Source organism: Heterodontus francisci, chromosome 33 (assembly GCF_036365525.1).
Source record: "Heterodontus francisci isolate sHetFra1 chromosome 33, sHetFra1.hap1, whole genome shotgun sequence".
Classification (NCBI taxonomy): Eukaryota; Metazoa; Chordata; class Chondrichthyes; order Heterodontiformes; family Heterodontidae; genus Heterodontus; species Heterodontus francisci.
Window position 1 is genome coordinate 53867081 of NC_090403.1, and position 16049 is coordinate 53883129.

At 41.6% G+C, this 16049-nt stretch overlaps 1 protein-coding gene across 2 annotated transcripts in view; it reads right to left on the reverse strand.

Moving 5' to 3' along the window:
- Nucleotides 1–635: 635 nt before the first annotated feature.
- ube2z (ubiquitin-conjugating enzyme E2Z) overlaps nucleotides 636–16049 on the reverse strand; it is a 45468-nt gene continuing 30054 nt past the window's right edge. For both annotated transcript variants that reach the window (XM_068013588.1, XM_068013587.1), the window contains exons 5-7: nucleotides 14898–15010; nucleotides 11147–11237; nucleotides 636–8672 (exon numbers count right to left, since the gene is read on the reverse strand). In XM_068013588.1, coding sequence (XP_067869689.1) covers nucleotides 8502–8672; nucleotides 11147–11237; nucleotides 14898–15010 — 375 coding nt within the window. In that variant the 3' untranslated portion in view covers nucleotides 636–8501. The remainder of the gene's footprint in view (nucleotides 8673–11146; nucleotides 11238–14897; nucleotides 15011–16049) is intronic.

Sequence of the window (16049 nt, forward strand, 5' to 3'; positions counted from 1 at the left end):
CTGCAGTATTTTGCTTTTAATTAAAAATCTGGAATTGAAAGCTAGTCTCAGTAATGGTGCCATGAAACTATCAATTGTCGTAAAAACCCATCTGGTTCACTAATGTCCTTTAGAGAAGGAAATCTGCCATCCTTACCTGGTCTGGCCTACATGAGGACACAAGATTTGTGTGAGAGATAAGGAGAATTTTTTTCTCTGAGGGTTGTGTGACTTTGGAATTCTCTCCCTGAGAAGGTGGCGGAAGAAGGGTCATTGAATAAATTTAAGGCGGGATAGATAGATTCTTGTTAGGCAAAGGAATCAAAGGTTATTGGGTAGACTGTGGAATTCGAGACACAAACAGATCAGCCATGATCTTATTGAATGGCGGAGCAGGCTAGAGGGACCAAATGGCCTACTTCTGTTCCTAAGTCGTATGTTTGTACATGTGACTCCAGACCCACAGCAATGTGGTTTACTCTTAACTGCTCTCTGAAATGGCCAAGCAAGGGCAGGTGTCAAGGGCAATTAGGAATGGGCAACAAATGCTGGCCTTGCCAGCGACACCCACATCCCATGACAAATTTTTTAAAAATCCCACTGGCCCCTCCCCACTGTGCTGTTTGCAAATGAAGCAAAGTACGAGAATCATACAATTTAGTAAATTTTCTGCCATCAGCAAATTTTATTGCACCAAAAATTTGAATTGTCATTTATATACAATATGAAACAATATAAACATCAGTGCTTTTTCCTAGTTTGCATATTAGTTGTTAACCACGATTAGACAGTCTTTACCTGCATCTGTTAATTTGGTGTCATAGCCCAGCCCAACCAGCAATACTGGATTGTCAATTCACTGGTACTTTACCCCTCCATCCTGTTACCTTGAATAAAGTACCAGCTCACTAACATATGTGTATATAACCTATGGTGAGTAATCCAACAGGAAAATTATACCCAGTACCCACTTCAGGGGTGTCACGAAAAGCTGGTGAATTACCACCCACCATATATGGGAGTCCTTCACTAGAGGAAGAGGGGAGATGAGTAGAGACAAGAACTAACACAGACACCCACACGGTCCAGTGCTATATCTGGTCCACATGGCCTCTCTTACAAGGCATCATGACAATGATGTGTAGGTAACATGAGACACCAAGGTAGGACAAACCACTTTTTAAAAATCTACTAAAGCAGCCGTGCTTTACATAAATTCTTACCTCAGACGGTATTTTCATTTTCTCAAATCTCTCCTGACTCATTGCTGAGGTGCAGCTCACAGACACTAGGAGCTCATCCAGTACCTCCTGCAAATGGACACTGATCATGGTTTAAGCTTTCGCTGTGACTGTTGTGCTCCGCTGTTGGCCAAACACGCTGCCGTCACTGGTGGGAGAGTGCCTCTTATTGCCTGACATACAAGCACATTTCCAACAGGTACCACTAGTGTGTGACTGGGGATGTGAAGGCTGGCTGAGGACAGAAGCCAATTAATTACTGGCAATTCCACTCAAACCAGGGGATGAATCAGAGAACATCCTGCTCTGAATGGCCCAGTATCATCCCACATTTATCCATCCAAGTTTAGACCAGATATCAAATGTTGGACAATATTGCAATAAAATCCCTGCAACTGGGTTTTACAGCAAAAAGTGAAAGACAACATCCAATTGTTGTAGGGAGGTGGGGGGGGGGGGGGGGGGGGTGGGGAATCAAAGTACACCAATGGAAGGCAGTGTCCTGGGGAAAAACCCTGGCCAATCTGGCTGAAATGAACTTCATGTCCTCCCTGGTTGTGGGATGGAATGCTGGTTTTAAGCCTTTTAAAAAGTGGAGCCTCCCTTTTAAACAAGAAATATTTCTCATGTTAACTATACTCATAGTTCCATGCACATGGTGCTCTCTTGAGATTGCACTCCACCATCGCCAGCCTTGGGAACTTCCCCCTGGTGGCTGTCAAAGAGTCACAGGCGGTGACTATTTGCGGTATTGCCTGGTGTGGCAATCGGAAACAGTTGTGCACCACAGTTTAAGGTGAGGCCCATAGAGTTCACATCAAAATGAAACAAACTTGTCACCAGTAACAATATTAAATGCATGACTCAAACAGAACAAGCAGTACCAGAGATGACTGAAATACAGAACTTGTGTCCTGGGTGAATTCTGGTGGTTCATCAGTAGTTTCCAAGGAGATACAGCATACTATAATACTTGGTTAAATCCCAACCAGTATGTTTCAACGTTATCCTGATGAACATATGTCCTGGGGCAATGCTTTGGCATTAAATTTTTCAACTTTCTCTTCCACTGCAACCCCCATCCTTCACATTCTACTGGAGGTCATGTGTCAAAAGTTAAGCCCGTTAATGCAATGTTGGTTATCCTGTTCTGAGATACTGCATTTCTGTAGCAGACAATACTCATACAAGCCTTTTGGTTACAAATGGAACTGACCTGTATTCTGAATGCTACTTGCTAACAAACATGGAGCTACACCCTTCAATACATTTAGTATAATAAAATTCCAGTTTGACAAATTACTGCTTGAAATGAATGGATCAACAGCCCTGAAACTAATCACTATTCAGTGAAAATTGAAGAGTACCAATCTTTTATCCTTTCATGGCAATGCAATAATCCTCATAAATGATCAGAACTCTGTTGGACTAGTCAAACAGTATGTTAATCTAGTAACTGACCAATCATATTAAATTATATTGTTAAAAGCATTTGTCCCTAGAGGGTAGAGTCAAGCGAACACTTGCTTTAATACATAGCTGGTTTCAGATCTGAAGGACAAACCTGCTTGAAAGCAGGAGAAAGGCAGCACCAGTGCTGGATTGAAGTCAGTAACTACATTGATTGATGAACCAGTTCTGGGTATAGTTAAACATTTCCATTGCAAGTGAGATTTACTGCGAGAGGTTCTGTTGTGTTTGTAACAGGCTTGGATTTGGGTATGTGCAGTGTAAACTAGCTATGAACTGAAAGTGGAGTCACATCCCTACCTTCCTTTATCGGACTATGTTTCTGTTTCGTTATGCGTGTGCGTAGGTGCCTGAGTCATGACAGTACGTTATAAAATACACACATCGCAATGTAAATTCTGTGATAACATGTTTTTGCAGTAAAATAGTGTACAGAGGATCCCTGGCCACCATCCTGACAGAGATCTTCCATGAGGCTGCTAAAGTGTTCTGATACCAGCTCAAAGCCTTGGGAAACAAAGTGGAATTCATTATGGAGGAATCTGACTGGGAACACCAACCGTTCTAATCAGAACTCTCTCAACCAGAAAGTGACTTTGTTGTTCTATTATGTTTTTATATAAAATCTATCCACTTAGAGGGGCAAAGCAAGGCGTGTACTTATTAACACTGATTGAGAAGGACAAGAACAGCCATCATCTCACCTGGATATATCCTCTGATGCGGTTTAATTTTTAGGGATTTAGATATATACCAGACATGATATGTCCACAAAACAGTCCCCCATCCAACTTTACCCCACCTCCTTTGCTGAAAGCACCAAACACTTATTGGGAATGGTTGCCAAGCAGCATAGTCTCCCTTTGTATCTTGCCAAGATGCCAATTGTAATGGGCAAATTGCAGGCTGCTTGACTTTGGAGTGCATCACACCTGAACCAGTCCTCACCCAAACTCCACAAGTGTGCACTTTCCAGCAGGGGCTTCTGAACACTGATCAGGAACAGAACCAGTGGTTGATTGGGTGAGGGGTGGGGAAAACAGATGCTGAGGTAGTATGCGAACTGTTGCAAAGGCTGGAATCAGCTAACTCGCTACATAGGATGAATTGGACCCAGGGCACCTCTGGTCCACAGTGGCAGGCGTATTTACCTACTGAACAGGGCAGGAGAGCTCATCAAACTGTTTTAAGTTAGAGGAAACATCAGTTAGAGAGAAAGAAAAGTGATGTTACGTCTTGATATGTCAAGCTCCAAGTCATTTGCCACAAACGTTAGACAACCTTCAACACCTAAGGACTTTATACATGTGCAGGGCTCTGGAGGCCTGTAGAACATAAACATCATTGAGAAGATACTCAAGATCAGCCTAGGATGACTGACAAGGGCTGCAGATCAGTGTAATACTGCCTCTTGGGTAACCTTTAATGAACGATTCATGTCACATTCATTATAACTGCGTGGTCCTTGGTGCTGAACATCGAAATTTTGGGCCACTTGAAATAGAAATGTTCAGTGATAAGCCTGAGCTGTATGATGCCATATGGTAACTGATATTCTTCAATAAGAAACATCAAAAGGGATGACTGATCTCCTGAAGTCAATCAGAATACCCCAAGCCTCACTCATCCTGGATCACCCATTCACACAAGTATCAAAGACAACAAATCTCAGAAAGCTACTGACTCCCAAACATGTCCAGAGCTGCTTACTTGAACTAAGTCCATGGTATCAAATCCAGCCACAGTTCGTAGAATAAGTAACAATAGTTTAACACACTGCCATCTTGTAGAGATTTGCAATGACCGTTAAAAATTACTCCAGCCAATATTTTGGTAGTTTGGGGCTAATGAGTCATTGTAAATTTTAACCAAAACTGTAGAGCATTAAATAACACTGGGAGCAGTTCCACTCAGTCTGCCTTGCACACCTTGCAATTCCTATGTAAGCCCTCCTATTTCATCTTGCTGGGGCACTGTAGCTGTACCCAATCTGTGTGCTCACATGACACTCACTTTCTGGCAGGAATCGCTGGGTCCCTGATCCAGGATTGCAACAGCTGCCAAGCTGTTTGTCATTCCTAGACAGGGGTGCCGAAACCAATTGTAGCAGCGAGATCAGCCTCAATGGGTACTGGCCAAGGACCCTCCCAGTACTGTGCCACACAAAGTATGACCAGTGGAGTGACTACAAGTTGTAAACACTTGCAACAGTATGTTTGCAGTAATCTCCCAGCAATGCTGTCACAAATTCTTCCAGTAATATAGTGAGCTGAGATTTAATTTTAAAGAAGTTCTATTGATCAGTTTGCAGTGTGATTACAAGCTGTGCAGAAATGGCTTATAATATTAATATACAAATCAGCAGCTAAACTCCCAGCACTAAATCATACCCCTCTTTGCCTCATGGCTGGAAGTTTCTTTGCAGCTAATTATGCTGAAACAGTCAAACTAAATGTTTATTCGATTCTATGAAAAATGAACCAAATGTTTAGATTATTTACATGCAAGGAAAACTTTAAGGTTTGTCTCTTTACAGTTTAACCTCTCACCAGCACAAACCAAAATGCACGTAATTGCACAATCGTTCTTGTTTTCACATGGCTTGTGTGAGAGTGATGACATTACTTCGACATGGCAACAAATGGGTTAATAATCATGAATAGAATCTGGCGTTACAAAGCAGCAAATTATTTAGAGATGGTTAACAATTAGATTGCTCTAACTCATGTAAACAATGGGTTAGATTTTTTTTAGTTAATGGCAGGAATATGATTACAGAGCTTCCAGAAATGGGAGTAAGCACTAATATTTAAAGCATAAAACAGGAGATTTTAAGCCATTATTACTCTTTAGTCAAAGGTTTGTGCTGAACCATTTCAAAATTTGTTTTAGATTGCTTGACGGACAGCAATATTGGGCATTAATTATCAGTTGCAGGAGTGAGGAGCTACTTAACTGCTCAGAACATTTCAGCAGTAAAGAAAACAAAATCAGTGTCTCTTTTTCTGAAGTTCACCTCATGTGAAGCTGGCTCCTGTTTCTGTTTTCCTGTGCTTGGACTTGCCGTAAATCAGACCAGTGGATATGAGCTGATAGATGAGCAACTCTTGCCCGTGCCTGCTGTGACATTACGCCACACGCTAATATTGTAGTCAGGCTTGGACCACTTATTAGGTACCCTAGACCTCATCACTTTGCACACGTAAAATATTGGCATGAAAACTTTTCTTTAAAGATCTATGACTGTAGAATACAGCAATGGTGCTGTGCCTCAGGAATATAAAGTGTGGTATCATAGCACTGGGGCATCAGGTACAATGCTCCAGATATCTTAGATTTCTAGTGATTAGCTCAAAGGACCAAAACTAGAGGACCTGGGAGCAAGGTTTGGGGAGGCTATGATTGCAAGGGAGAGGACGCAGGAACTAACATCACTACCAAAAGAGGGAGGGATAGATTTCATTGCTGTCAGTGATCCTCTTTTCTGATCTTATCACACTCATGAAATAAACCCCGTAACATGCCTATTCTGATGTTCTCTAAAACTTTTCCCATCTACAATCCCTGGACAAAGAAACAAAACTGAAGCTGGGACTGAGCTGTACTGGGAGGGACTGGAGGTAGCGTGTCAAGACCTCGTAACGTAGCATCAGTCTCCCAAATTCAGAGTGTTTTTCTCATCGGATATTCTGACAAGCTCTATTTCACCAGCTGCCATTTTGTCAAACTACAAGGTTGGGCCATGCAGAGTGGTCAAACTTTCCACCCTTCAAATGGACACTCACGAAGCAAAAACGGGCTTGTCCTCCTAGGAGTCATGAATGGGAGACACACAGAAGTTTATAAAAATGAAAAAGTACTTAACAGTTTAAAAAACCCCACCCTGCTTAGTGAAGCAAGGAAGGGAGAGTGAAATCTTTACCATCAGTATTAAGAATTATTTGATTGGGTGTGGCAATTATTTATGGTGACGTCAGGCTTTGTCCAAGCAGGATCTACAACCACATTTTAAAAGTTTGCCCGAGATTTGCAGGCATCAGGTTATATTATTCACCCAACTAGCAAATCCTGAATGGACAGAGAGTCAATCAGGTTAAAAAGACACCAACTGTGGATTGGACTGAGGTCACTTACTGAGGCTATAAAATGGCAGCTTCGCAGTTCCTTTTCTTGGACTGTATTTGAACCTGCATTTGAGAGTGTGAGGGGGTAACACTAGGAACTCAGCAGACAAAGTGGGGGGACCTCACTGGCGTAGTATGTAGGCCAAACTATGTGAAAAAAGATACATATTTACCTCAAGCTTTAAGTCAGTATAAAACAAATTGAATAGTGCATTGCTGCACCAGAAATGCATTCAATATGACCACAAACCATCTCTAAATTTGATCTAGAGATGTGAAAGGAGATCATCTGCCCTAAAAACACAAAATGCAAGACGTTAAGACAACTGATTAAGAGGATTTTTTTTTTAAAACAGATTTTTCTAAAAGTTAACCTAAGTTGCTCTTAGTTGAGTCTTTATTGTTGTTCCCACTGAATTCTCCATGCCCCCTCTCCCCATACAAACCTTTTACTAAGTATGGGTAAAGGAGCCCAGAACAAGTTACTTGTCTACATAATTTGCAGCCACCTGGTACAGAGTTAATTATTATTATACAATACATGTGATTAGAACTCAGGCTGTGACAAATTCACTAAGCTTTTTACATTTATATTTGCCAATCTCTATTTGTGGAATAAAGTTGTCAAACTGCACTGAATGTCAGATTAAGTCTTTCTCAAGTGGGTGATTGGTTATATAGCACAGTAGACAGCTCCCTTTAAAAAATATGGTTTAAGACTCTGTCCTTTTTTTCTTTAAAGTTTGTACTCTGCTAGGAGGGAACCATAAACACAAACTACATCATAGGTCAGTGAGGGGTGTGCTTGGTGACTTTTACAGAAATCCTCCATAAAGAGAAACATGAATAATGCAAGTTTTATCCAAGCGAGTTAAAAGTGAGGAGCTATTGTCCACTAAAGGAACATTTAAACTTTTACAATCAAATGTCATTAATATGGACGCTTATAAAAAGCAGCCCTTTAGTAAACAGTTTTTCTTTGAAGTTGCATCACTTGCCTTGTATTTAACGAAAGAGCGTTGGAATCTGTTAGCAAGATCAAAGGGTCTTTTAAAACAGGTATTAATTTGCAACAGATCTGACAACATACTCAAGAAAAGTTTTTATATGGAGTAAATTAATTCTGTAGATTTGAGGTTAACATATAAACACAGTTGACAGACACCAGCCTAAGGGTACCCCTCTACATGGTGCTGCTGCAAGATGGCTGAACTTGTTACTCTTCGACCCATGAATACTTGGACGTTCTCATCACACCAGAGATGGTCTCCAGAGGTGTTCCCATGTATATCTCAGTATAAAAAAAACTCAAACATCCACACTGTCTTCTACAGGTGGTTATACTGATATGGATGAGGCACAAGGCTAAACCTTGTGGGGTAAACTGGGCATTATAGAGCAACCCTTTACAGTGAAACCAGCGCCCTGCAAAAAAAAGTATGGATTGGAGAGCTAAAATGTTTTTTAAAAAATTATAATCAAGTGATTCTTAGTCAAGCCAATTCTCTCTCTCCTTTCTACCATTACAAAGCGAAAGCTGAGTAAAACAGGCTGCCCACAAAGATGCCAGATCTTTGGTCTATATACAAAACCATGCGAGGGGTCTCGCCCTTGGATGCCCGAGCTACAGCCCAGCTTCCCTTGGATCCTCACCATCACAGACATGGCCTGTCCCAGTGTTCGTATTCTAGGGGTGGGAGATGCCTTGACTGTCTTGCTCGGTTCCTGAAGAGCTGCTGTCAGAGTCTGGCTCTATTGCTTCCTCTTCATTTTTCTTTTTCAATCGCTGTCTTATGGCCTGCAGGCGATTCAGTAAGGTCTGATAATCAAAATGACCTCGCCGCTCCCCAAAAGGATCCTGCAAGAGGAAACAGGAGGTATTTTACAGTGCATTTTTAGAACAAATTTTGCCTAGCCTGTTATTTTTTCTATAAAAATTAGTAATACTTTAAACAAAAAGAGGTCCTAACACTTTCTTACCTCTAACAATGTTAACATCTCAATTTCAAATCACACCCTAACTTGCTCAACAGAATTTGACTAGTTTTGGCTTTCACTAATTTTATGCTCCTGATCCATATGACCAGAACGGTCTAGTTTTATTGATGTGTTTTACAGGCACTGCTCAAGTGATGATCACTATATAAATACACAGATTTACAGACTGCAGTGAATATTTTAAACAATGCAGGTCAGGATGGGCAGAGCACTGCTTGTGAGCTGTGACGTGGGACAGGGGGAGATTGGTGAGGTAGGGAGATAAGAGGAGAAAAGGCCATGAGGGATTTGTAAATGAAGACAAGGATTTGAATGTTTTTGGGGGAAATGTAACTTCACGAAGACGACAGGGGCGGCTGCTGAGCAGGATTTAGTAAACAACACGAGAAAGCAAAAAAACTGCAGGAATGTTGGAACTAAACAAAGACGAAAGGCTGGAATTACTCAGGTAAGGTAGGTTCATGGAGAGATGTCTCCATAAATGCTGCCGACTTGAGTATTTCCAGTATTTGCTGTTTATGTTGTAGCACAGGAGGAGTTATGAACAGTGGTGTTTTAAATGATTTGCAGGTTTTTCAGAGCCAGTGAGAACATTGGAGAAATTGAGTCATAAGATGAAGGAGTTTCGGTGGTGGTGGTAGAGGAGTATGGACAGAGGTAGGTGGCATTACAGGCATTGATGGAAATAGGTGTTCAGAACGGATAAGATATGGGGATCCAAAGCTCAGGTTAAACAGGACCTGTGGTTGTGTTGGGCTCAGTTGCAATCAGCAGCCAGAAACAGGAATGGAATTGTGGTAGATTGGGTTCTGTTGGAAACTCTGCACCCTACCAAAATGGCTTTAATTAATCTTGTTAATGGTAAGTTGCAGGCAGCACTGCCTCATCCAAAATTTCAAAGTGAACAAGCAATCACACAGCAGAATAAAAGATGTAGGTGCCAGAGAGGTGAATCTGGTGCCGTCAGTGGACATGCAGAAGCTATCCCTTTCCTTTAAATAAGGTCACAGAGGAACGGAAGGGGAACGAGGTTGGAACGTTGGGGTACACTAAAGGAAGGTGCAGCCATGAGAGGAGTAGCCATTTCAGAAGACACGTTGGCTATCTGAGGAGAGAGAGGAGTGCAACAGTGAGAAGGTGATGGTAGAATATGGAGTAGCTGATCATATCCAAGGCTAGAGAGGTCAAGGAGGGATAATCCTTTGTCGTCACCCCGACGAAAGGAAGCAGCTGCTGACTTTGACCACAGCAATTTTTGTGCCACAAGCAGGACAGAAACCAGACTGATGGAATTTGAGCAGAGAGCGATGTGAGATGAGCAGAGCTGGGTGATGACACATTAAGCATCGTGTAAGGAAAGGCTTAACCCAGATGTCTTGAAGTCTGCTCATGTTATATTGCTACTGATCTCTTTATATTGTAGTGATGTTAGCTTTTGTCTGTTCAGTGAGGAAGTATGAGTAAATTTAAATGCCGTGACTACTGAACTCATGAATTCTGACCTTAAAGCAATGGTCAGTTTAGACAATAAACCTAATTGAAAAACATTCCAGTAATTAGTTGATAAGTTCTGCAGAAGGGATGACATTAACCTTTTCAGAAGCAGGAAAACAGGTACATAGAACAGGCAGTGAAGGCTACTTTGTTAGGAAGCTGCTGAAGATAAGAACCTGTCTGAGAAAGGTAAGTAGCATAAGGAAGCAGGGGAGTTGTTCTGGTCTATGGAAAAAGAACTTTTAAAACTAAAGTTATTGATAAGGGACAAGGGACAAGGGAAAAGGCTAATTGCATTAAGTAATGCAGAAATGTGTGGTTTGTCACACAGAAGGGTTAGTAAAAAGAAAAGGGCATTGAAACAGATACTCCAGAATTCAAAAGGACTGAGCGAGTACACAGAGTTCAGAACTGGAATGTGTGAAGGTTTTGTTGTAAATGCTGAAATTAAACTACTTGTTTAATTGTCATTAGTTATTGAATGATTAATAAATCTATGAACATCTAACATATAATGCTGTGAACCCTATTGTTTTGAGGAGTACATTTTAAGTAAGCAAACCCCTTATCTATTAATCTTGAGAAGAAAAAAGGATTAGGAATAGTTTGGTTGAAGTTTAGCTTTTGATAAAAGGTAGCGGCTGATGGAAGTTTTAAAGAGGAAGAAGGAATGGCATACATGAAAAGGGAACTATTTACAAAGTCAGTGATCATTTAGCCGAGGACAGAAGTGGTCAGGAGCCAAGCTGGAAGGGAGTTCAGGGCAATTCTCATGGAGGATACATCTGATGAGATACAATTTGTGATAGGCAAGAGCGAGTAGAGAGATGATGATGATACCTGCATGGTTTGTCCCTGCAGATGAAGCCGGTCCTTACAAGACAGTTCATAGAAATCATAGAACTCCATGAAAGATTTCTCCATCACACTTCTGAGTGAACGGAAAACATCACAATTATCATTCAGTAGTTTCACTGGTGAATATTTCAGGTTGGTTCATCCATATTGAAATAAAACATAATTTACTGCAGTAAAATGCATCTTTCAGGTTGTATATTTACAGACTTTTAACCAATTTGCAAACCTGATCATGTGAAAAAGCTATTAACAGAAATGTTCAATAATTGATTAACGACCTTGTATCAAGTCTTTCGAGGGCAGAATCCTAGCTGTTTTGACCCATCCTATGCAAAATCACCAATATCCTTATTCCAGTTATCAGCCAGATGCTCAGTTGGCCATTTCTTCCCTGCAGATGCTGCTAACACCAACCTCCTCCTGCCAAGCATAACTCAACCTCAAAGCCAGGAAGGATTAAATTCACTGTGCTTTTTACACTTAGTTTGGCTTAATTCCCGTGCCAAGTGCCTTACTGTACCACATGATCCAAGAATCTGGATTATCCATCAACTTTCATTACTCACCAAGAGCCCTCCATTATTCCAGATGCATTTATGATGGCTGAACACGCTAATATGAGCCTTTGCTTACTTGACTTGATTTGGCAGAGGACTGGGTGATAAACACAACTAAAGATCTACTTACATTTATACAATGCTGTTAATCCACCAAAATGCTTCACAATTGGGTTTGAGGCCTGAGCGAGAGTAGGAGGAAGGAATATGGAAGTGGCCATGACATTGCTGAAACAGTATTCTTTTGAAGAGGTCTTTGAAATTGGGGTGGGATGTAACAAGGAGGGGAGGGGGTTCCATAATGCGTGAGCTTAATAGCTGAATAGAGCTACCAATGGTAGATTGGGAGGGGCGGGGGAGAAGTTGCAGTACATTGAAGTTGGAAGAGCAGAAAGATAAAGCAATGATGCAGAGCTGGAGCAGGCTGCAGGCAGCAAAGAGCAAGGCTGAAAGAATGTGTCGATGAGGTTAAGGATTTTGAAACTGGAGAACCAATGGAGGTTGCCAAGGAGAGGCAAGATAAATAAATGGGACTTTGTGCAGTACAGGATGTAGCTGGCAAGATCTGGAAGAGTCAGGAGCTTATGTAGAATGCTGTGCTGGGAGTTATCAAGAAGTGTGTTGGAAAAGCAGAGTCTGAAGGTGACAAAGGCATGGATGAGGGATTTTCAGTAGTGGAGTGAGATAGGGATGGAGGCAGATGATGTTTCAGGAAATGGAAGTAGGTAGTCTGGTGATGACTGTATATGTAGTTTGTAGCTTAGCTCAAGCTGGACCCTGAGCTGTGCTTCAGTCATACAATGTTAACTGAATAGTGTAAGCTGTTCTTAAAAGGCAAAATTTGAGAATTTGTCTGTTCTAATCAGCTGTATACAATATCCCTCTGAGCTTTGAAAATGGAAGGACAAAGATTGAAAGCTTTCTTTACTGAGTATAAAGTTTAAAAATACTGCAGAACTTCACAATGCAGCCAGGAGCTGCCAGTAGAAAGATGAGGAACTCAATATCAGCTACAGTAATTGCCACTTTGTTCAGGAACAGGAGCGAATTGCAAAAAGCAGGCCATGAGGCTTCACAGTTCTTTTTAAAGTCAGAGATTAAAGCTTTCTTCTCCTAGCACAGGATTTTAGAATGCATTATAGAGCCATCCACTGACTGGTGAAACTTGCTTCAAATCCTGTTCCCTGTGCACTGAATGCAAAAACAGATGACTACTGCACAAACTAGACATGCGCCGTCCTCAGCAACATGTTTGAACAGGCAGGAGGTGGCTGCATGAAGAAGCTGTGTAATATACTGGAAGTCATGTGCTAGATACTGTAATTTGCTTTCTGAACACAGTGTCAGTAATGCTTAGTGAACATACGAAATAGGAAGAGTAAGCCACTCGGCCCTTCGAGCCTGCTCCGCCATTCAGTAAGTTCATGGCTGAACTGATTACTCCACATTTCCACCTACCCCCGATAACCTTCCACCCCCTTGCTTATCAAGAATCTATCTACCTCTGCCTTAAAAATATTCAAAGACTCTGCTTCCACCGCCTTTTGAGGAAGGGAAATCCAAAGACTCATACACTCAGGGAAAAAAATGTCTCCATCTGTCTTAAATGGGCGACCCCTTATTTTTAAACAGTGACCTCTAGTTCTAGATTCTCCCACAAGGGGAAACAACCTTTCCACATCCACCCTGTCAAGACCCCTCAGAATCTTCTATGCTTCCATCAAGTCGCCTCTTACTCTTCTAAGTTCCAGCAGATACGAGTCTAGCCTGTCCAATATTTTTTCATAAGACAGACCGCCCATTCCAAGTAGTGAATAGCACACTCTTATTTGAATCAGAAGGTTCTGTGTTCAAACCCCACTCCAGAGACTTGAGCACAATATCCAAGCAGTGTTGCGAAAGCACGTTGCATCGTTGGAGGAGTCACCTTTCAGATGGGATACTAAGCCGAAGCCCCGTGTACTATGAAGCCTGAGATGCAAAGGATGTGACAGAATACTGTACAAATGAAAATTCTTCTTTCTGTACAGCTGTTCCACCTTTTTCTTGTCAAAAGCAACTACAATTCCAGTTAAAAATCAAAGATTTAAAGTATTGCTTTGGGTTTTGACAATTTGCCCACATTTAACTGATTGCTTGCTACATGTGCATCTGATTTAAATGCAGCTGACTGTACAGAGTTCACTGGAAAAGTGTCATTGTGACAGTTCAGTTATTCTCTACTACCTCCTTCACCTCCACCCACAGAATAAACATCCATAAACAATTCCTCTTGAAAGTAATGGAGAATTCTGAAATGTTTCAGTGGGAAAGTGTCACTATACCAAAACAGTGAACTAGTCACTTCAAATAATTGAATGATAAAGCACAGGAACCTTTCAGCCCACTGTGCCCTGTGCTTTCTCTTTGAAAGAGCCATCCAATAAGTCCCACCCCTCCCCCTGTTCTTTCCCCATAGCCCCACAAATTTCTTTTTTGAGTATATAGTTAATTCCCTTTGGAAAATTACTATTGAATTTGCTTCCATAACCCTTTAAGGCAGTGCATTCCAGAACACAACCACTCGCTGCGTTAAAAAATGTTCATTTCCCCTTTGTTTGCTAATTATCTTAAATCTGTGTCCTTCCGTTACTGACCCTCCTGCCAGTGGAAACAGTTTCTCCCTCTCTGCACTTATCAAAGCCCCTCATAATTTTGAACATCTATTAAGCCAATTCATTTTTGCACAGATTTGAATGGATTTACTATGCGAGACAAGTCTAGATTCAATACTGCAGTGGATGGTAAGCTAACATAGAGGAGATGGTGGCATAGTAGAACTAGTAATCCAGTGGCACAAGATAATGCCCTGGGGACACAGGCTCAAATCCCACAACAGCTGGTAGAATTTAAATTTAATTAATAAAATCTGGAATTGAAAGCTGGTCTCAGTAATGGTGCCATAAAACTATCAATTGCTGTAAAAACCCAACTCGTTCACTAACATCCTTTAGGGAATGAAATCTGTCATCCTACATGAGACTCCAGGCCCGCAGCAATGTGGTTGACTCTTAACTGTCCTCCGAAATGGCCAAGCAAGCCACTCATTTTGTCAAGGGCCTTGCCAGCAATATCCACATCCCATGAAAGAATAAATCTGAAAAAAGTTATACCCATTAGTGCAATGCATGACTTACCTTAGTGCATCTGGGCACGGACACTTGCCATCTAACATGTCGCAAACGGCTACTCTGATAGATTCATGTCGTATGCACTCATTGTAGTTTTTACTATCTCCAGGATGCCTCTCCTAAAGAGTAAAGTTTTTTTTTGCAATTTTACAGATGATGCACACAAATATATCTTAAAATATTTGTTACCCAGCACATTCCCTTTCCCCTCCAGTTTTCTCCGCTGACGCTAGGGTTAGGATTTCAATGGCCTCTCCATGTGATCAATCTTCCAGACAGTGCTGGTAGGCTATTTGACCACTGGGGCCATCATAGCAAGTTCAATCCTGGCCATACATGGGTGCACGCACAAACGGGAAAGCATTCAGGATCGCAATCCCCGGCTGAGATTTCACCCTTCTCCTTAGCCCAGGCAAACTGAAGCCGACAGACACGATCCTTCAGAGGAAGGCTCGATAGCAATCAAGAGTGCGGGTGGCGGGGCAAAAGTAGGCGGTTCGAAAAAAAAGACCAAAGGTGTTACTGGGTTTGCGAGTGGGATACCATATACCAATATGGCAGGATGCTCTTGTTAAGGGAACAGTAGGAATACCTCGCGTGAATTACAGATGTGAAACTAAGCCCACCAACTATGAAACAAGATCTTTACTTTTCGCCCTTCCCTCGTGAAGACGTTAAGCCATTGCTGGAAGATGTTTATATGGGTAGCAGTAGGCCCGAGTGCCTCATCCACGTGGTTATTACTCACATGTGAGTCTTGATGGCGGATGGTGACAGCTATTTAAATAAAAAATGCACCACTGAATACAATCATGCCTTTAACCCAAGCACTCCTCCAGCAGAGGTCACCATATAATGACCAGAAACCCTAGATGATTTTCCTTTCGCAAACACATGATATCTAGGAAGCACTTCAACCATTAGCCCTGCTGGGACCAGCAAACTTGGTACAGTTGCTGACTGGAACCAGAAACTGTCTTGTCCTCTACAGTTCAATATCACACTGGATAAACTTACAGACAAGGGGAAGCGCAGGATTTTTTGAAACCACAGATTAGTACCAATGGTCGGATTGACAGAAATTTCTAACTCAAAAGTTTATCAATCATGTAGCTGCATTCCTTTTACAAATCCCAGCTCAGTGGAGATCACCAAGAA